At 38.1% G+C, this 21,945-nt stretch overlaps 2 protein-coding genes across 2 annotated transcripts in view; one reads left to right on the top strand and one right to left on the bottom strand.

The window, feature by feature from the left end:
• Positions 1–1,527, top strand: part of RUNDC3B (RUN domain containing 3B) — a 70,590-nt gene extending 69,063 nt beyond the window's left edge. Inside the window, exon 11 of the mRNA XM_072413417.1 lies at positions 10–1,527. The gene's annotated coding sequence lies outside the window, so the exon portion shown is untranslated. The remainder of the gene's footprint in view (positions 1–9) is intronic.
• An 8,210-nt stretch (positions 1,528–9,737) lies between these two features.
• Positions 9,738–21,945, bottom strand: part of SLC25A40 (solute carrier family 25 member 40) — a 15,004-nt gene continuing 2,796 nt past the window's right edge. The window contains exons 3-11 of the mRNA XM_072413416.1: positions 20,810–20,913; positions 19,848–19,907; positions 18,196–18,305; positions 17,143–17,210; positions 13,514–13,635; positions 12,987–13,160; positions 11,417–11,526; positions 11,141–11,215; positions 9,738–9,872 (exon numbers count right to left, since the gene is read on the bottom strand). Of these exons, the coding sequence (XP_072269517.1) occupies positions 9,738–9,872; positions 11,141–11,215; positions 11,417–11,526; positions 12,987–13,160; positions 13,514–13,635; positions 17,143–17,210; positions 18,196–18,305; positions 19,848–19,907; positions 20,810–20,909 (954 nt within the window). The 5' untranslated portion in view covers positions 20,910–20,913. The remainder of the gene's footprint in view (positions 9,873–11,140; positions 11,216–11,416; positions 11,527–12,986; positions 13,161–13,513; positions 13,636–17,142; positions 17,211–18,195; positions 18,306–19,847; positions 19,908–20,809; positions 20,914–21,945) is intronic.

The following is a 21,945-nucleotide window of genomic DNA, read 5'->3' as shown; positions in this document are numbered from 1 at the left end:
GTGGAAGAGGTGGTTCACCCAGATCAGTCCGTGGTGCTGGGGGATCAAAGAATGAACTGGTGCCAGCATGCTCCATATGTGTCACAACCATGGCTACTTCATCAGGTTAAAATGCTTTTTACAACTGTCGTGCATATGGGGGCGCCGTTCACAGCTATTGATGTTAAGTCCAAGCTTAACATCATCATCACCTAAAATCTTTCATTGGGGAATACTAGCATGTAAAGGGGTTTACAGTGTTTCTAAGGGGCGACCAAATAACAGATGACCTCTGTTTGCCTTTTTAATATCTGATTGCTTTAAATCATTCGTTTTATGTACAATCCGGGCTTTGATTGCCATACCATATACCCTGAATTGGAGATTAGAAGCTCCATTCACCTAAAATCACATTCTTGTAATTGGCAAACACGAGCCAATAGGTTTCAGTTGCACTTTTGCAAACAAAGATCACTGATCTCCAATGGCCCTTATGATATTTGCCACTAAAGTGGAGAATTGGATCTGATAATGTAAAACGGCAATCATAATCAGCACTTTGAGTTAACTGGGGGTAACTACTGTTTGTCACATTTATAAAGTAGTAATTGTTCATAAAAGAATGATCATATTAGCTGATCACTAGGATTATAAAATGAGATCACAATGGTGCAGCCATATCTGCTGAAACAGAAAAATTGAAGTGTTGTGATCTATTTTATATTATATATTCAATACACATTTTTGGTGGTGCGGATATTTCTGCAGGTGTTGTCTTTGGAGTGTACCACAGTACACCCAATGCCCCTCATCTATGCACCCAGCAGCCATGGTTTGCTCCATGGTACATATTTATATGATTCATGCTGATAGTTCAGTTGGGCTTTAAGACATTAAAAAAAATTATTTTGTTTAGCTTTACATCCAAAAAGGTTTTGGGAAGAGGTAACCAGATATTTGCATATTTTGGGCAATTACCAGAGCACCAGGTTTATACATGATAAATGTATTAAAACGTACTTATTGTAATCCCAGGGGGGACAGAGGTTGGCCTAATGTCTAATAAATAAGTCTGACTTCTATGTCACCGGTCATTTTAAAGAAGAGCTCCACTATTTTTAACCCCGTTTTATGTACTAATCTATTGCAAAACAGAAAAGCAAAACATTAATTTTGTGTTACAATTGTAGCATTGACCATATCCTGCTTTTTAATCATGCTGAAGATCTTCAAGAATCAGAATCATGGCCATGCACTTGCTCTTTGCTGACCACTCTGTTGTGGAGTTATCCTTTAAATACATCCACACAGCCCTAAACTTAAAGTGGACTGACCTGTATTTATGTAACACATTTTTTTTTATATGGCTATGTGGCACAAGTTGCTTGTTCCGGCATTGTAATGTTTCTGTTGGAAGCTTCACGTTTTCTGTGCCATTGCTGGCCCGCACGGCGGTGTGTCGGGGGCCTTCTTTTCTATTTTTGTATGTGCCAGGAAAATCCATCCATTGAAAAGAACTGAGAAATAAAGATTTGAATCAACAGTAAATATGCAGCAGGTATTTATTGAAGGTGTTGGAAAAAAAAATGTCTGTCTTCTGTTCTTTTGTTATTCTGACAAACCTTTGCCAAAATTCATTTCATTAACATGAAATGACCTCCGCACATCTGAGTACCTTTTAGTGCCATGGGGGTCAACTTAAATATTAGAGGGGCACACAATAGGCTGACGCTCTCGTGCATCGAGGGGTATTGCATCAGATTAGGAAGCTCATTTAAAATAGGTAAATTACTTTTGGTGTCAATGGCAATAATAGTGACCCCCAAAATTGGTTGCAACAGGAAGCAGTAAAACATTCAACAGTGGTCACATATTACCTCCCAACACTGTACAGTGGTCAGCGATAAGCCACTGTTCATAATCTGTGAAGGTAAATTTTTAATTTGAGCACTGCTCAAAAGGTTATGGAACCAGCCTAGTACATAGCCTAATACCATTGGTTCTGCTTTTTTTTTTTTTTTTTAGTGATTTTGTTAATCCCCAAGCAGGTCAGATTTTTTTTAACTCCACCACTCCTCATGGGCTGGTGTTGTCAGAATCACATGCTCCTCTATATACAAAAGTATTGGGTATTTATTTCTGTCCTGGCAGTTGATTGGTGGGCTTGGGGAGAATGTTAAGAAGAGGGTTACTGAGGGCAGTTTGGTACGGAAGCATTAAACTTTATGGTACACCCCAAAAACATAATGAAGCTTATTTGCCATTATTTGTCCACCTCATCTATAAACTGGGAAACTACTTATAAAAATTTCGATCTAGGGTTACTTTAAAGCAAACCTGTAATCTGAGAAATTTGGGACTGTTGCTGATGGCCCCTGTTGACTGTCTTATATAAAATAGATATATTTCTTGTGCGTGTTTACTCAAAAATGTATAAATAAATGCCACACCCCATTAATTCATTATGTTGAAAAAAATCCAGGAACTTTGGAAGCTTACAAATAACTTATTGAGAACAAAGCCATTTTTTTTTTTAAACACAAAACAATCAACATCTTTAACCTCCCTAGAAGTAACCCCGAGTGTGACTTGGGGTAGAAAAAAGTTGCTAAAAGCGGTAACCCCGAGTCACACTCGGGGTAGGTAACCCATTGGGAGGTAATAGTAAATAGAGCCTTACCTGATTAGCCGCCGTCCCGCGTCGTCCATCGCCGCGATCTCCGTCTTCTCTCTTCCTCCGGCTGGCTTCTGCACCGATGAGTTGCCGGGTGAGTTCCTGGTGACGTTGGTGTGTACGTTGCCGGCGGGGCGGGAAATTTAAAATCCATTTGTGTTGCATTCAATACAAAATATTTGTATTGAATGCAATACATTGGATTTAGATTTATTTTACAGTATATATATATATATATATATATATATATATATTAGTATGAGTATAATATGTATTTTTGTGTTTCAAACTTTATTATACTCATACTATTATATTATAATGTAAAATAAATTTTCACAAAAAACAAAGTACCGCTTTTAGACATATAAAACCGGAAAGAAATGAACCGCTAGGGAGGTTAATCTATAAAGATAATGGTGCAAAATAAAAAAAAACAATCATTTGGTAGTCTAAATTTCTCACATATGTCCTTAAAACCATCTCAACACATTTTGCAGAACATGTCTGCTTCTTCAAGAGCAAAATAGGGCATATAAGACCTTTATCACAAACTATTGACATGCATAAAATCAATATAACAAATCGCCCCATCCATATCTGACCTATAGCTGAGGACATTAGAGGCACACCGCTTGACATGGAACATATGGTGAGAAGTTGATCCAACCACAGCATCAGTGAAGTGTTTTAATTAGCTCTACATTTTAGATTAAAAAAACAATTATTTTCTATTCAGCAATTGTGAAGCCTAATTGCACCTTAATCAAAAGTTAGCTGCATGTATCAGGTGTCTGCACACAAACACTAATGGGGGCAAACTGGCTTAGAGATCTTCAAACTGTCACAAGATTCCAACCATGGAAAGTCAGCACTTCTTATCTATAGGTGTGTGTGTGATTCATATTATTGAAGTCATGGCATCAGCATGACAGCCAGGCAACCAGGATTTGCTGTAGAAATCGGCATTTCTGATGTGACTTGAGTGCCAAACTCTGACCTTTTTATGATCTCTTATGGCTCCCCATTGGCCCATTTGTGTAACATTTGGCCTCACTGAACAATAGTGAGCCACTGGACATGCCAAATTCACAGTGGGTGCTATAAAAAAAAAAAAAAAAAAAAGCTGTCCAGATGTGGTTTCAAATGGTTCAGGAGTCCTAATACCGCTTCAGCTTTTGATGTAGACTTACCCATGCAATTAACGTGGTGACAAGGGACCTCTGTTGTGAATACCACAATCTCTTTCGCTCACTTGGAGATTCATAAAGAGGATTTGAATTATATTGACAATGATTCTTGGAGTGGAATAACATTTAGCATACACACAATTCTTTTTCTTGCCAGTTGAATGCCGCTATTTATTTTTTTCTGAATAAATTGGAAGTTGCTTTACTATTCTACATATTTATCCATAAATCAATATGGGGAAAGTCTCTGGAGTTAAATGGAGCTGAAGAAATTTAAAACAAAGCTCATAGCAATATTTTACAGCACTTGGCTCTGCGTGAAATTGAATATAGAACTATTGTACATCAGCCATTGCATAATATATGTGTAGTGGCCCTTAGATGGTGATTTATGTATTTAAAAAATACACAAATATAGCATCATATAGTGCTTTTCACAGGATATTGGATTCCACTGAGTTATTGGAGTGCCTGTGATAAATATCCATTTTTAAAGGGCTGCTCCTGGTGAATTATTATTATAATAATATAATAAATTATTAATATTAAACAGGATTTATATAGCGCCAACATATCACGCAGCACTGTGCATTAAGTAGGGGTTGCAAATGACAGACAGATAGACAGTGAGACAGAAGAGGACCCTGCCCCGAAGAGCTTACAATCTAGTAAGTGGGGGAAGTAACACACAATAGAATAGAAGACATGGAGTAGTGGGAAGTAGTAAGGGTTTAAAGTGTACCTAAACTCAGAATTTTCACTTTACATAAAAGGGTAGCACAAAGGGAGCACAAAGCAACTGCACATGCGTGAGCCGTGCATGTGAGGAGGTTATGAGTGAGGAAGTCATTAGTAGGTCATTGGAGGAGTAAGGAGTGCGGCTAGGGGGGTATTTTTCTATCAGGTCAGAAAGGTGGAGGGATTGGAAGGCAAAGCACAGGAGATTGAATTTGATTCTAAGGTGAAATGGAAGCCAATGAAGAGAACTACAAAGAGATGCAGTGGAAGAGGAGCGGAGGGAAGGATGGATGAGTCTGGCTGCAGCATTCATAATAGATTGTAGAGGAGAGAGTCGGGTTAGTGATGTTCTGAATATGGGAGGTTAATGAGAGGGCAGATATGAAGGTGACGCCAAGACAACGTGCCTGAGAGGAGGGATAAATAACAGTGGTAACAGTTCAGGGGGAGAATATAAATTTGGTTTTATCCAGGTTGAGTTTCAGGAATCGGTCAGACATCCATGATAAGATGGCCGACAGGCAGCATGAAACCTTATCCAGGACTGAGGGAGACAGGTCAGGGGTAGACACAAATCACAACACTACTCTTGCAGGAAGGCTCCTTGCAAGGGTTACCAGCTCATTTTTGTCTCTGGTACCAGTAGGAAAGCACTTTGGCACAACCTCACCCATAGCCAAAGCTCTCCTTTTCTGTCCAGCACTTTGGGTTGTAGATGGGTCCTTGTAAAGACAATGGTTGTTTTTGGGTTTATAACCAATCAAATAATATAGTGTCCATCCAGCAGGTGGAGCTCTGCTATTTTTTTTTCCCAAGTAGCATTGTGTTTATTTCACCTGTACTGAAAAAAGTGGCATGGTTTAGAAGGCTGTGTGGGGAATTATGAATGTCTACTATTTAAACCATCACATACAGTTGTGTTCAGAATATTAGCTCAGTCAATAAATAGCTTGTGTATGAATAGACTTCAAAATTATTCCCTGACATTCAGGTTTTGATTGCCAATAATGCATTTGAGATCATTTTATCTGAGCAGCCAATCATTTTTCACACTTTATATGTTTTCCCCTTTCCAATCTGCTCTATAAACAGCATGTACAACGTTTGATGCCTTCCTTCCCTAACCTCCCTGGTGGTAATCCCGAGAGTGGCTTGGGGTGAATTTTCCAAAACAAAAGAAAAGTAGTAACCCCGACCCACACTAAGGGTGGAATTGCCAGGGAGTTTAAAAACTTACCTGGTAAGCAGAGCCCGCAGCATCCTCCAGCAATGCTGGCCGGGCATCTGCGTCCCTGGCGTGTGAACGTTGGGGACGTGAGGGCAGGGGAAGCAGATGCCAGCCAGGCTGGGGGGCGGGACCGCGAGATGGGAAATTTAAAATACTAAGTATTTTTAAATGTACCGTTTTTACATTTAAAAATACCAGGGAAGGTAAATAAGGGCTGTATATGACAAACCCTTTTTTCACTGAATGAATGACTTCACTAATTGAACTCCACACTGCTATATTTTTTGAACAGCCTAATATTCCCTTTTCTGCACTTTCTGTAAAGAAACATTACCAATTTTTTGATTTGGAATAGAATGTGCAGAGTTACCAATGTATTTGCATATACAGAAATCAAAGCTATTATAAGGATTTTGAGCTTTCTTCTTTTTAAACACACTGCTATTATTCTGAACACAACTGTATGTACTAAAAAAGATTCTGGAAGTTGTGCTGCCACCTTGAGGGAAATTTGCTTACTGCAGAAGTACCAATTGGCTATACCAATAAAATGTGATTGTGTCCTGTGTGTCGCTAAGCTTTAGAACCATCACTAAGTAAACTATACAGAAAAGGCACAACTAAGGTTATATGATTAGAAAAAAAATACTTTATTATGTCTCAGGCTGACAAGACAATACAACAGCATGGCACTTTCATGTCTTTTACAATTCATTAAATTCAAACATGTTAAAAGAGTACCTGTCACACAACGGAGGCAAAAATTCAGGACCAACTTTACAGAACAAGCAGCTTATCAGTAGGAACCAGTGTGGGAGAAATACTCAAGCTTACGTCATTTGAAAACACTTGTTATCCATCTCCTAACCAGATCCAATGGCTTTTACAGGAGAAGTAAAATAAATATCTCCATGTTGGCCCAGCCCACATCATGTCTGGTACACTTTAAAGGCACTGTAAAGTTTTTAGAAATAAACAGATTAAACACGGAAAACACCAGAGACACAAAACATGATTGTAATCTTCGAACACATTACTGCAAAAAAACAACAGTGCAGGTGAACATTGAACATCTGATGGCGTGGACATAGATATGTAGAATGAATGATAATGTCTTGTCTTGTAAAGCTGAACTCCAGGCAAACAGCTAAACACACGCGTGGAACACATATATTGGAGTAGTTTTACCTGCCAAATGATTGCATTTCTGTTTATCCAGTCCTCAGATTTGCTCTATCATATCTTGGGTAGAGAGCCCCGATTTTTTTTCTACTGCAATTTATTAATACTTATATACTTGTCCGTTCTCCAGCCTGTGACTGGACAGTGAAAGGATAAAAAGCAGAATGATTAATTTCTTTTTGTCACCTATGTTTCTCCTGCAGCTCATTGTAGTGGCTCCTTGGACTTCTCCTCCTCCCAATCCAAGGGCTGCAATACTACTACTGGGTACTACTGGGCTGCATTATTTGGGTCTTCTATATCTGCCTGGAGTTCACCTTTAACCTATAACTGACTAAGGACACAAATACATGTGATCAGCAATAGATCAATACAATGCAATAGATCTGCATTTGTGCACCATCATTGCTGTGTAGCTGCTACTATCAAGCAGATCTAAAATTCTTGGCCACTGATCACATGAGCAGCTGTACCGTAAAATATGATTTGTGTTTATGAGCAGCAGGGTGGCTCTGTGGTTAGCACTCTGGCTTCAAATCTCAGCCATAATCCTATATATGCATGGAGTTTGCATAGGTTTCCTCCGGGTACTCCGGTTACCTCCCACATTCCAGTGACAGGCAGTTAGGTTAATTGGCTTCCCCACAAAATTGACCTTAGACTGTTTTAATGACATATGACTATGGTAGGGACATTAGCTTGTCAGCCCATTTGAGGGACAGCTAGTGACCGGACTATGGGCTTTATACAGCACTGGGTAATCCGAATATCAGAATAATTACACAAGTTATATTTTAGGGCACCAAGAGGAATTCAAAGGGAGGAGCGTTGACTTTTTACCACTATGTAGTATAAAAGAAAAAATCTCCACTTCTGAAGCTCTGTAACTAGTGCCAGTGTTCAGGGTATTGGGGTACCGGCCTGAAGCTCCTTAAAGCTTTCCAGGGGTAATCAAAGCAAGAAGAATGGCTGCACACTGACGCATCTCAGCACTTTGTCATTGCTCCAGACATATAGAAACCCCATCTATAACTATCTCGCTCTGACATGTTCAAGAGAAGATTCAGACCTGCAGCTGGATCCGGCTCAATCATAAGGAACCAACCTTTGCAGATTTGGCAGTGAATGGTACTGAACGGCTCACTACCACCCCCCCATTCATTGTTTTTATTGGGCTGTCATGGGTAGATACTATATGTAGCATCTCCGCCTGAGGCTGGGATTCAGTGGCATGAGGAAGGAGTAACAGGTTTTGTTCAGACTGGCAGGTTGCAACGCTAACCCAACAAGGGGCAAGGAGGTCCTTTAAAGGGGCAAAAAAATTTTTTAGCCGAGTGCTGGGATAATTGATATACAGCCAGTCTTCTTGCACAGTTAGGACTTTGTTTTGCATGGTGCAATTTCACTTCAAATTTACACTGCGCCTTCAAAAGAAGAACAACCATCTATAAAAATAAATTAGAGAAGGAAACTGAGAAAGCAAATACCTAAACGGCTGCTGAGTGTAACATGGATGTGTGATAACAAGAATACAACTAAATAATTACCTACCAAAAAAAAAACATCAAATGCATCATAAAATCCAATGGAGAAGACTCACTGAACATACGCAAAGGACAATATGCAGCTGCAAATACCGTAATATACCTTATGCCTACAAGACAACTATGAATACTTTGGGGATCAACGATTGAAAACTTGGTCATTTTTGCCCAAATTACCACAAATAATTGACACATGAATTTGTCCATTCAGACTAGTTTAGAAGTAAACAAAGTCCACAAAACATTATTCAATAAACAGAAACCAACTTTAGGTGTACACATAATGAGTCAGCAGTAGTGGCAATAGTGAAATAGTGAGGACTTCACTAGCAGACAAAACCTATATACTTATTGTGTTTATAGTATACTATGCCCCTGTATACTAAATACACAAAGGCTTTTGTTTGCCTTTCCACAACTAAGACACTTTTTCTTCAAGTACAAAAAAAATATCTTGCATTTCAATGCATTCATTCACCTCACATCCCCCGGGGTGCTTCATCACCAAGTTACTGGACGTCACAGAACATTATATGTTCAAGGAAGATCCCTTTGTAATGTCACTGATTCCTAGTGTATTCATAAGACACATTGGGCCTGATATATTAAAGCTTTCCAGTGGAGAGGATAGTATATATCATGGGAGAACCTGAGTTACCCAACACACATGGAGTGGATCTAATCCAAAATTAAAAACAAACTAAAAGCAAAGGATTTGTAGGAAATCCTAGGGCTTTAATAAATCCGACCCATTGTTTTAAAAACACATAAGACCCACTGTGGGTAAAATTATTACAGAGTACAAAAAATATTTCCTACTTCATTAGCTCCTAAAAGCAAAAGCTAAAAGTAAAAGCTTTTGCTATTCAGACTGCATATAATAAATATATGCATGAGCAGAGGCTTCCATCAGTGTAAGGCTAGGTACACATCCGCAATGGTTCTCGTCCAATAATCAGCTCAGGGCTGATATCAGATGAGAATGTTGTGTGTGTACAGTGCCCGTCCTCCATTTTCCAAATGACCATCCTGGCAGATCCACGGACGATGGACGACTAACAATCGTAATGGAAGTGAAGGGGGAGAGAGCGCAGCAGGGTGCCACTCTATCGTTCCCCCCTCTCCATAGAACAGAACGGTGCTGTATGTACAGCCCTCTTGATTTTCTGGCATAAAACAGAAAGTGTGCACAGCATACCTGCCAATTATGCCAAACACTCTTGTGCAGCTACCCTGCAGAGATGATAGCTCCAGGACCTGTAGTCGCTGGATCCTCGGAAAGCACCATCATCGCCACTGGCTCCATGGCAGACTTCCATGAAGACAGCAATCATCTTTAGCTATTGAATGGCCACTGATGATGTAACTTCTGCACATCTGCAGGAGTTGCATTGTCTTCGCTGGCTGGCTATGTGTGCAGCATCATCCAGCATCACATTTGCCGTATGGTGTAGAGCTTAAACAAGCTGCTAGGAGCCAGGGATTTATTTCTTTGACAAAGGAGACATTGCATGTCTTTTTTGTCAAATAGTACTAATTCCTAGTGATTTCTGATTTTTAGTTTAGGTCCGCATTAGGTAAAATTCTGATATACATTGTTCCTTGCGATGTAAATGGCACACCAGATATAGAATGTGCAATTAGGTAGATACTTATTGTGGCCTGCTGCACCCCCAGCTCACAACAAATGAGAAGCACACCCAGTCTACTTCCAGCTCTGGGTCCCATAAAGAAACAATAGGAACTGCCATGTCTACGATCAAGCTGCATTATATAAAATGGAGAACCAGAGCCAGGGATCCAATGTTGCTACTGTACTTTTATTAGCCCAATAGCACATTTTAAATGGATAATGCAATTTACATCTCCTAATTACAAGGGACAGGTAATACATATCTGGATTTTCATGTACACTACAGTTAGTTTCCACTGAAAAGAATCCCTGCATATGTATTCTTTTTAATCATATGCTTTGTCTAAAATCACCCTGTCTAAAATGCAACAGGCTTACTTTTAATAAAACTAGACACACATGTCCATAAAACAAATTTTATAGCACAAAAAGTTGTATTTGAGGACAGTAAAAAATAATTTATATTAGTTCAACTATTTTTCTTCTCAGAATGTCATATCTTGAATTCTCTTGTAACTATTTACAGCTAAAAAATATATAAATATTTATTGGTTTTGAATAGAGTAGAAAAAAGTTGAACACCCTATCAATTTTTTAAGGTTTGCCTTTTTTGAGGGCCATTGGGGAGAATTTCTTTGCATTCCGTCTTACAGACACAAAGGAGGAGGAAATCCATCTGAAGCAAGGGAAATCTCTTCTTAGACATGTCACTAGAACAAGTGTTCCCATTGTATGATTTACCTTGTATTCCTGTTTCAGTGACAACTCTAACATTCAAGATTTTTTGTTAGTGTTGATCTTGCTGACAAAGGTTCAATAAAGCGGGTCAATATTACCAATGGGGACATAGACACTTAAAATATAAAGGGACTAATCCTTCCCTCAAATAAAAAACAATAAAAAGCTTTGGATTTTTGGGGTATAAAATAAAGAAATTGTCCACTTTTGGGGACAGAAAATTAAAAAAAAAATTACTACCTCCAGCTCCCCAAGTTCTATTTGTCTTCTTGTTTTCACAACATCAAATGGTAAAGTCACAATAGCAGCAATCTGAAATACATGGCACAGACTTAGGTAAGCCTATCAGGCAGTGTAAGATTTAAGGTCTACTGACCCATATAGAAGAGAAGGTGGAGAAGAGATTTGTCTATTCTTCTGGAGTTTTTAAGGATGTTAATAGTAACACACTGCTACTAGCTTTCAGCTTCAGAACTGTAAATAGAAAAAAAGGGTATGAGATTTTCATCTTACCGAACCTGACACGGCACCTGCTGTAAAGCTAATGGCATACGTTGGCTCCGGCTTGTTGTATCTCTGACACAGCAACTTCCTGCCGAGCTCATAATTGTACCAGTACATTGCTGAAGACAGTAAACAGGAGCAGATATATTAGTACATAGAATGAGACAGTACAAAAATATATGGTCAAAGTCTTGTATTAGATATACAGTACATAGGGATTTGGTCATAGTTTGGCATTTTATATACCAGTAAATTCTAAACCTAATATACGAGTATATATATTTGATATACCAGTAAATGGGTATATCATCAGAGCCTGGTATAAGATATAACAGTACACAGGGATAAGATTTGAGCCTAGTATTATATATATATATATACATACCAGTATACAGGGATATAGTCGGAGCCTGGAACCAGATCTACCAGCTCTCTTCACTGCACCAATGATCTACTAATGACTTCCTCTCATAACCTCATCACACGCATGGTTTCAAGACTTTTCTAGAGCTGCCTTGACGCTCTTAAATGGTCTTCTACGTCCCATTTGGCTTGCTCCTACTTTCTGCCCCTTTAAAAGAGACCTTAAAACCCATCGTTAGATACTCGCCTATCCCCTTCTTCTGTCACTGAAACCCTCACTACTCGCCCACCGTTCCATATGCCCCCTCCTATTGATCGTAGGCTCTTCAGGCCAGGGTCCTCTCCTCCTCCATTGTCACTGTGTGTGTCTGTCATTTGCAACACCTATTTAATGTACAGTGCTGCGTAATGTGTTGGCGCTAATAGATACTGTTTAATAATATTATTATTATTTTTATTATTAATAATAATAATAAAAACAACAATAATAATATTATTATATAGGGGTTTGGTCAGAGCCTGGAACCAGCTATACCTGTATATAGTGATAGAATCTGAGCCTAGTATTATATATACCAGTGGTCATATGGTCATAGCTTGCATTATATATACCAGCACACTGGAATATGGAAAGAGTCTGGTATCAGATATGCCGGTATATAACTAGGATGATTGGCCTTGTATATGATATACCAGTACATATCAATATAATTAGGGGCATGAATACTGTTAAAATATTATAATTCAAATGAGCAACACTACTGAGTGCAACAGGTTAATGAGGTAATTCTCCTAATAAACACTTCGGCACGTAGGCAGAAGAGAAACTGCTTTGGAGGTAACCTGCAAACCGCAGGCTCAGTTTAATATAAAGAAAAGTAAAAAGTTGAATCATGTGAAACTTTTCAATTTTAGCTTTGTTTGTCCGCCAAATAAATACACGACAAGGCTGGGTTCAATACCAGAATCTACAGCTAAATTAGAAAGCTGATTTACAGAATGACAACTGCTGAGAAAAGAATGAGCCACTACAAACTCAATAATTAGAATGCTGGTAGGGAACAGACTGATAGCAGCTAGGCAGCGGTGTAGGAAGAAGGGGGTGATTGAGACAGCTTCAAGCATTAATTCTACCCTACAGTGACTGCAGTGTAAAAAGTTACAAAGAAAGATTGTTTTTCTTCTGAGATAGAAGAGTTATCAATATAGTACCCACCAGAAAATGGGACATCTCTCAGCACAGTGGGTCCCCATCCTTTCCAGAGAGACAGCCAGCCCTCATTGGCCACAGAGGTCTTGATACAAAGCGTCAGCTCCTTGTATGACAAAGGCCGGAATTGCATTTTGGTCCTGATCAGCTCCAATGGACTTATTATAGTTGCTGAGCCCACTGCAGAACAAAATATGACTTTCATTAGAAACACAACTACTTGCTACACAGCTCCTATCGGACATTTATATAAAAAAAAAAAAAGTTATGGATTATTCTATGCTACTTTGAGACAATTTGCCATGATCTAAAATGCTTTAATATAGACTATATATTTAAATTGCTGGAATACATGTAGACAGAAAGTGGCTTTAACATCCTAAATATGATCAACAACAAAAAGTGAAAAAACTATAGCAAGAGTAGGATAAAAAAAAAACCACACTACATGCCACCGAGTTAGGGTTTACATTTACATAATTTCTCGTATGTATACGAGAATTTCATAGTGAAGAGAAATCCTCCATCCTTACATCTGGCTGTGGCTCCAGCAATGAGGCACGCACTTTCAGTACTATACATCCGGTGGATAAGCAAATCTCGTAGTTGGTCATAGCAGGTGAAGTAGATTGCTGTAGCTGGTATGGCCATTACTCTGTGATAAAAACACAAACATCAATCAAAATAAAAAAGATGATCCAGAAGCCCATCATAAAAATATCAGCATTGATGTCGATTCCCAGCCCACATTTATAATTTTCCAACAAAGGTGAAAAATGTTAAAGTTGTAATCGGCCAAAGGACTTTAGGTGTATTTTCCTTTAAACATCACCTACAAAATCTGGAATTTATTTCATTTTGACACATATTAATAAAATACTGTAACATTGACTACTTTTAAATATACGACACTACTTATTACTCTGATAATACAGTATTTACGATGATAAAATTCAACTGGTTGGTGGTTGTAACTGATTGATGGTTCTAGTTAAAGTGTATGTCCACCAAAAACGTTTTTTGTTTTACAGTTTGAGTGAGGCAAAAGAAGAACCCAGTCAGGTTTTAATACTACTCCAAGCTCCGTTGTAGAGATTCCCTCACATCAACCTTGAATTGCTTGCATTGCATACAGAAGTGCAGAGAAACACTGATGATACCAACTGGCTCTAAAAATAGGTTACATGGTTAAATATTTGGTCAGTTTGAAAAATGAAGAGTCAAGTCCATTGAGTTCAAGCAAGGTACGTGATGAAAACAGAAGTGTTTAAATTAAAATTTCATCGGCATGCTGATGGGGTATGGCAAAATACAGTGGTACCTGGGTATACGTGCGCTTTGGAATAAGTCCAATTTGGTATAAGTCCTGTTTGGACATGAAAAATTTTGCTTGGTATACAACCACTGCCCACGAGTGTCAGTGCGCCAGTTGCTACCATTCAGTGAACAACCCGCGCTATATCTCTCTGTGAATTACAGAAATCTCCTCCTTCTCCCTTCTCAGCACCATCCTAGTAGGCACTCGACTCTTCTCAGCAAGGTAAAGTGAGGTTAAATTTTCATTTATTTCATCTAATTGCTTTTGTATTTATGTATTTTAGTATTAAGCAGTGTTTAAATTATTTTATACAGCCCCATCAATGTATAATATGCCAAAAAAATAAGATTTTTTTCATGGGAACAGATTAAATCATTTTCCTTGTATTTCTTATGGGAAAAATTTGTTTGGTATAAGTCCAAGGATCTGGAACGGATTAAGGACTTATACCAAGGTACCACTGTATAGGCAATTGAAATTCTGTGTAAAAAAAATCTGTTACTTTAAGAATATGCAAAGTTGCTGACAGGTATGACAAAGTCGGGCATCTGGGGCAGGGGTGGGTGGGATAACCTTGTCCAGGGGTGTAGGCAAGAAAGATAAATGTATTTTAAAACAGTTTTTCTTTAATAAAATCCCATCATTATTTCAGGAAAACTGCAAGCCTTCCATGCAGGCAGAAATTGGAAAATCACAGGCTACAAAAACACGTCAGATGATTCTCATCCGATAATCGCCTCAGGGCTGATATCGGACGAGAATCTGGTGTGTGTACAGCGCTTGTCCATCATGGATCCGTCCTGGCTAATCAACAAATGATGACCAAGGAACGATCGTAATGAAAGTGAAGGGGAGAGAGCACAGCGGGGTGATGATTCGTCATTCTCCCCCCTCCCATCTCCTTAGAGCAGAATGGTGTTATATGTACAGGGCTCATTCATGCATCGCGCAGTCTTTTGTCGATGGAAAGGAATGTGAAAGATCCTCTCCAACAACAATTATTGCATGTTTGTAGGCTGCCTTAGAGACAACAAGAGATTTAAACCAATGTTATAAGTGTACCTTAAAAGTGGCTACAAAGTATGTCATTTAGCATTACATTTATCTAGTAGGCCTCAGTTGTTGTGTTGTAAACAAAATATGTTGCAAAAGAAATTTGGAAACATCCTAAGTATGGATTTTTCCTAAACATCTTACTTAAAAGCAAGAGTCTGAGAAAAATAAAAAAATAAAATGTGTTTAAAGGACAAAATAGCTTTCACCTGAGTTTCACCTTTGAAATCCACTTTGTTTAACACATCTAATCTAATCAATTGCACACATTATAAAGGTCAATTATAGAACCCAAGCACTAAAATAAAACATTTTCTTTTCAGGTAATTTTCAATTCAGGTCATAAAAAGGAACAAAATGAACAGCAATTTCAGGTTTCCACCTTATCACTAGGAGTTTTATTGCATCTCTTGATATAAAAAACATATTCCTCATTTCCAGCTGTAAAAAGATTTGGCAGCTTCTCACAGAAAGAAAACATAACGCATAAAACGAATTCTTAGTTTGCCTGGCTCTAATGGTGTTGACTTTGTGTTCAGATCAACAAAAACTTTCTTGAATGTGTTGCCTGGTGTCTCTACAGAGCAGCATGCGCCAGCATTCACAAGGTTTGCATGACTAAGAGATCTGACAAAAGTCTATCTACAAAATATTATGGACCATATACAACACTTTTGTATTGTACCGCAACACCAAATAATGTGAGGTAGATCAAATCTGTAATTGCAAGTACCAATGTGCTGATAATCCTAATGTAGGTAACCATTTGCCATTGCTATATAACACAAGCATGCAATGTAGGGTGCTGGACTACATTTCCTCTGAAGGTTGGCAATTTGTGCACACTTCCCTGCCTGTGGGCACTCAATTTGCTTCATATAGTAATAGTGTGCAGAAAAGTAGCAGAATTCTTCCACTGTGCCACGGCAGGAAAAAAGGTGACCACAAATTAATAAAACACTCCATTGTAATGCTTGAAACAAAAGCTGTATATTGCAAATACAACTTGTGGATTTTAACTTGAGACAGAAAAAAGATGTAAAAAGGTACCATACTTTTCTCCTTTTAATATGTGTAAACTTTTATTTTATGTGTAAAGGTTTTTAATGTTATCCTCATTGGAAAGATTCACCCCCTCCAAATACAGGTCATCAAAAGCAGCTTCCACAATAGGATTCTGGAAGGTTCCTTTGAAGAAGTGTATTTATTTTAATATCTTTTATTTAGTCAGCCAACTAAACACCATATAAAGAATATCTGTAAATCATTGTATGTATGACATGGTGATATTTTATTTATTATAATCATTCAGCTGCTTCCACTTCCACCCAAGTACTAGATCTATGCTATTGTGGTGGCACAGTGGCTCAGAGGTTAGAACTCTGGCTATTGTAGCACTAGGTCCCAGGTTAAAATCTCAGCCAGAGCACTATCTGCATGGAGTTTGCAGGTTCTACCCATGTCTGCAAAGGTTTTCTCCAGGTACTCCGGTTTCCTCCCACATTACAAAAACATGCAGTTTAGTTAATTTGCTTCCCTCTAAACTGACTTTAGATTGTATTAAAGACATAAAGACATGTAACTATGGTAGGATATTAGATTGTGAGCCCCTTTAAGGAACAGTTAGTGACATGACAAATGGACTTTGTACAGCGCTGTGTAATATGTTGGCGCTATATAAAATACGGGGTAATAATAATATTGCGGCAAATTGTTTTTGCAGCTTGAAGGTAAACTTGTGTTCAGACACAAAAAAAAGAATACACAAGATAGGAAAGATTTAGGACTTACAGTGTAGGTGGAAGGCCGCTCCAGAGGGACCGCACTCCTTCATTTCTGACAATCTGGACAAATGCATCCTGTAATAAGAGAGCCAATGAAATTTATGAAATTGATGTAAAGCAGTACAGGATAAAAAAAATAATCTGCTAAGAGCTACTACACACAGGCAGATTGGTTCCCAGTCTTGTACCTCACTAATTATTATTTTTTTAATATTATATATTTAATTAATTAAATTAATTAATTTAAATATAATTTATTTAATGTATTTAATAAGAAGAGCTTATTCTCTTTGGTAATTGTGCCCTTTCATGCATTTTCTCTGATTCCAAGTAATCTGAGGTCTGGTTGGATGTACTCAATAGCTCATGCACACCATTCAAATGGTATTTACCATCCTTTTCAATCAGATGTATTAAAAAACACAATTGCTTGGCTGCTGAATTTGCTTCAACTTCACTTTAGATCTGATTGTTTTATCTGATCAGATTAGACATGAAAATCAGCCTGGGTGTACAGGCCCAAAGCACGGTGTCATAAACAGGTGTTATGTTTTTTTCTTGCAAGGTATTATTTTTAAATTTTGTTATCCTTTAGTGAACCTTAGCATTGCAGATCAAATTCTTGTCTAGTCCTGCAGCCTGTATATGACAGAGTGACGATGCAGGAGCACAATTATTAGACAGTTATCTCTTCGTAAAAGGAAAGAGCTTGTGACTATGGTAGGGTCACCAGCTTTTTTTTTAATAAAAGCTACAGATTTAAAGAATTGAAAATGATTTTATGTTTCGGGTTATGGAAACTTGGAAAAGCTGTCTACCTGTAAAATTGCAATTAGACAGCTTTTCTTCTACTTGGACCTATGGAAAAAAAAGGATATGCGTGTGCAATACTGAACAGTCCTGGCACACTACTGGGTACAAGAGCACAGAGTGCTATAGTCAGGGGGTAATGTATTGAGGTGGCCACTGACCCTAGGTTTGTACAGAGGGGTAATGCAAGGGGGGCTGTTCTGCTTGGGTATTTTTATAGGTATACTTATCCTTTAAATATGTTCCTTACCACTGTTCCATTCATTCGGCCCGGTGGTGCTTTATACCAGGCTTTGCTGTTTCCATTGGTACATACGCAGAGATGGTCCATGAGGCCATTGCAATAAACAAAGCACTTCCCTAAAAATAACACAAATAAACATACAACACTGAAACAGAATGCCAGTCGGAAATAAGAACCTTGATCTAAAATACTCATACAGTGTGAGGACTATTTGTCCTTCCAAAGGTTAAATACTTCCCTATAGACAGTTTTACTAATGACACACCTCTGTCAAACTGCAAAGTCACCATGATGACACCAGTATAATCTGCTGGTTTTTGTGCCTGCTTACTTAAAAACAAATCACTACATACTAATGTCCTCCACTTTATTTCCCATTTCCGTCTAAACACCTCCAGCTCCCAGTACCTGAAAACAAGTTAGTCTTGGAGAATTATGCAAACTTTCATTGTCAGTCCAGCATAGGCTAAAGAAAGAGAAATATGGAAAATTATTTATTTTTTTTCAGTAACCTTCTGACTATTCTGGAATTTCCCAACTCCAACAAAAATACCTCTTTCGTATGTTAAGGTTAAACTCCTTTCTCCAGTGACAAGAACAGTGAGCTTACTATGTGGACCATTTATGGAATTTAGCAAGGTGATTATGTCTTCATACCCCTAAGTAATTTATTGATGCAAGTGGTCTTATAGGGTCTGATATTTGCTGCCCTGTCAGCTGCCTTAACAACAAAATTATTATTACATTTATGGTGACCCAGCTACTAAAATACAATGTCCAAAGAAAATTCCCAATGAACCACAAAAATACCAGGCTGCTGGTGTGCTAAAATCCTAGGGTGACTGGCATGGCTGCTGTGAGCACTGACACACTGGGCCTTATTTAATAAAGCCCTCCAAGACTAGAGAAGATACACTTTTTCAGTGAACCTGGGTGATGATCCAGCAAACCTCAAATGTATCTGATCCAGGACTGAAAAAGTTTGCTAACAAATAGCAAATAACTTAAGAAAGGTATGGACCAATACAGCTAAGTGTTGATGCTGTAAATTGCGCTTAAACTTTTTTTTTTCTTCCCTGCAGCACTTTCATGCTGAGTTGGTATATTTAAATTATGTGATTTATAGTGTTACCAGTTGTCCCTAATACACAGGTACAATGGTCCTGATTTAATAAAGCTCTCCAAGGCTGGAGAGGAAACACTTTCATCAGTGAAGCTGGGTGATCCAACAAGCCTGGAAGGAATCTGGTCCAGGATTCAAAACATTTGCAGGCAAATAGGAAATGACTTTGAAGAAATCCATTCGAGGTTTGCTGGATCACCCAGTTTCACTAATGAAAATGTCTCTTCTCCAGCATTGGATAGCTTTAATAAATCAGGCCCACTGTGAGGACCTCAATGACAAAGTTGGGTGGAAGCGGGAGACATTTACACAGTCCCATTAGGAACACCGGTTGGCTTGTGTTGGTATTAAATGAGCCTGCCAGCCCAGCTGCCATGTCTTTGTTCACTACAGAGTCTATGCAGCAACCTTAGTTCCACATCCTGGCTGATGCCTACCTGTAAGTTATCTGGTTATGCAACAGGTTCACTTTAATTCCCCTGCAGATATATATTCTAACACAATATAAATGGACAAATAAACACACAGACTTTACCTTTAGTGAAAGGTTTGCTTTGAGCCTGAAGTCTAATCTTGACAACATCCAGAGGTGTTACTGCACAAGCAAGAACAACAAAAGAAGACTGTGAGCATATATTAAATTCTTGACTAATCCAACATTTATTTTTCTGAATTGGAAATTTTTATATGAAAACTGCCTTAAAATGGACCTATATACTGTATATTACTTTACCTACCTTTTTTAAGCTATGCTCCACCACCTCCTAGATCGTAATTTGAATTGAGTGAGTTCAGTGTCATATATTTACAGTTTTGTCATTTAAAGATTCTATTTATTGTACAGTGGTATGAATAATCTTATAAAGGAAAAAAAATATTAAAAATTAAGTCTTTCAATTTGAATTTTTATGCATTGACGTTTAGGTGTGATGGGACATTCCAATGATTATACTATCCAACGTGGCACTAAAACCTTATGAGCCCGGTAGCTGGAGTAAATTAACAATCTGTTTCATTAAGTTACTAAATATTTCAGGATATAAAAAGTATGTATACATTTTATAAAGAAATAGAAACAAAAACCCATGTTGGTATACTCTTTATGAAAAAAAAATAAACATTTGTTTTACATAACATAAATTGTGGATATGCAGTTACTACCATTAAATTACATTTTGGATACCAATAAATTATGTTTATGATCACTCTTAAAGCTCCTGAACTCCTGGTATGAAAGCATTTTTATAAATATATTTCTGGACAGCAGAATGTATCAAATATACTTCATGTTAATAATCTATTTATACATCTCAGGCATTACCGGTATTGGGTAGAAATCTCAGGTTTATATGTTTTGCTGTGGCACAGATATGAAATTTTCATCTATTGCTGTATATATCTAATACCAGAATATCTTCAGTAAACAGGGCTATTCAAAGGTCATAGGTTAAATTGGAATTTTTACAATACCAATAAACAAATCACTGGGACACTTACCAAACATGGATGTAAGCAAAGCTCCAGCTGAGGATGCTATTATTTGTTGCAATGGTGTGATGTTGGTAGAGGCAAGCACTGGTTCATCCTGTTCCTTCATTTTTCTGCAGAAAAAAAATAAAAGAATTTACAAGGTCACCTCTGTACTTGAGTAGTGCACAATTCCAGACTCTTCCATTATGCTCTTCAAGCCTTTTAGTAAAACTCGGTTTGAAACAAAGATATCATTTGTAGAATAATGTTGCTTGGGATTTAGAAATTCTTACTGATCTTTACCGGCTTATGTTTTGCAGACACTGAAACTGGCCATTCAGTACATTACATTTGCTGACCATAACCTGGAAGATTCTAGCTTTACTATATTCACAGTGGGCAGCACTATAATTGTGTTTACTATAATCATGGGCAGCACGGTGGCTCACTGGTTAGCACTCTGGCCATTGCAGTGCTAGGTGCCAGGTTTGAATCTCGGCGAGGACACTATCTGCATGGAGTTTGCAGGTTCTCCCTGTGGCTGTGTGGGTTTCCTCCGTGTAATTCGGGGTTTCCTCCCCCATTGGGTTCATTGGCTTCCCCCCAAAAAACTGACCTTAGACTGTATTAAAGACATATGACTATGAAAGGGACATTTTGAGGGACAGCTAGTGACATGACTATGGTCCTTGTACAGCATTGCATAATATGTTGGCGCTATATAAATACTATGTAACAATAATATTCAGTGTCCAATGTTCTAATAAGAAACTGTACACAATTAGCATCCTTTAGTTCGAACTTTCCACTCTTACCTCCCATTATCCATCCTATTTAAAAACACTAAATTATTCTTCATATTAATCTCTAACTTTTGAAGACATAACTTTTTTGTTTCTGATGATATAATCAGCCTTGTCCTCTGAGTAGATCTCCAGGGTCTGCGGGAAGGCTCCTCTGAGTGGCCATGTATTTGGGCATTAGCATGCAGCCCCCTGAGTTGAAAGAGTGACATCTTAGGTGACCAACAGAGAAAGTGGTGGCCTTTAGACTTTGAAGATCAGAAAGAGAGGACTGGATTAGTCTATCAGTCTGGTAGAGGACTGGATTAGTCTATCAGTCTGGTAGAGGACTGGATTAGTCTATCAGTCTGGTAGAGGACT

Source organism: Pyxicephalus adspersus, chromosome 5 (genome assembly GCF_032062135.1).
Source record: "Pyxicephalus adspersus chromosome 5, UCB_Pads_2.0, whole genome shotgun sequence".
Taxonomy (NCBI): Eukaryota; Metazoa; Chordata; class Amphibia; order Anura; family Pyxicephalidae; genus Pyxicephalus; species Pyxicephalus adspersus.
The sequence above is the reverse complement of the archived record's forward strand: the minus strand, read 5'-3'. Positions and strand labels throughout refer to the sequence as shown.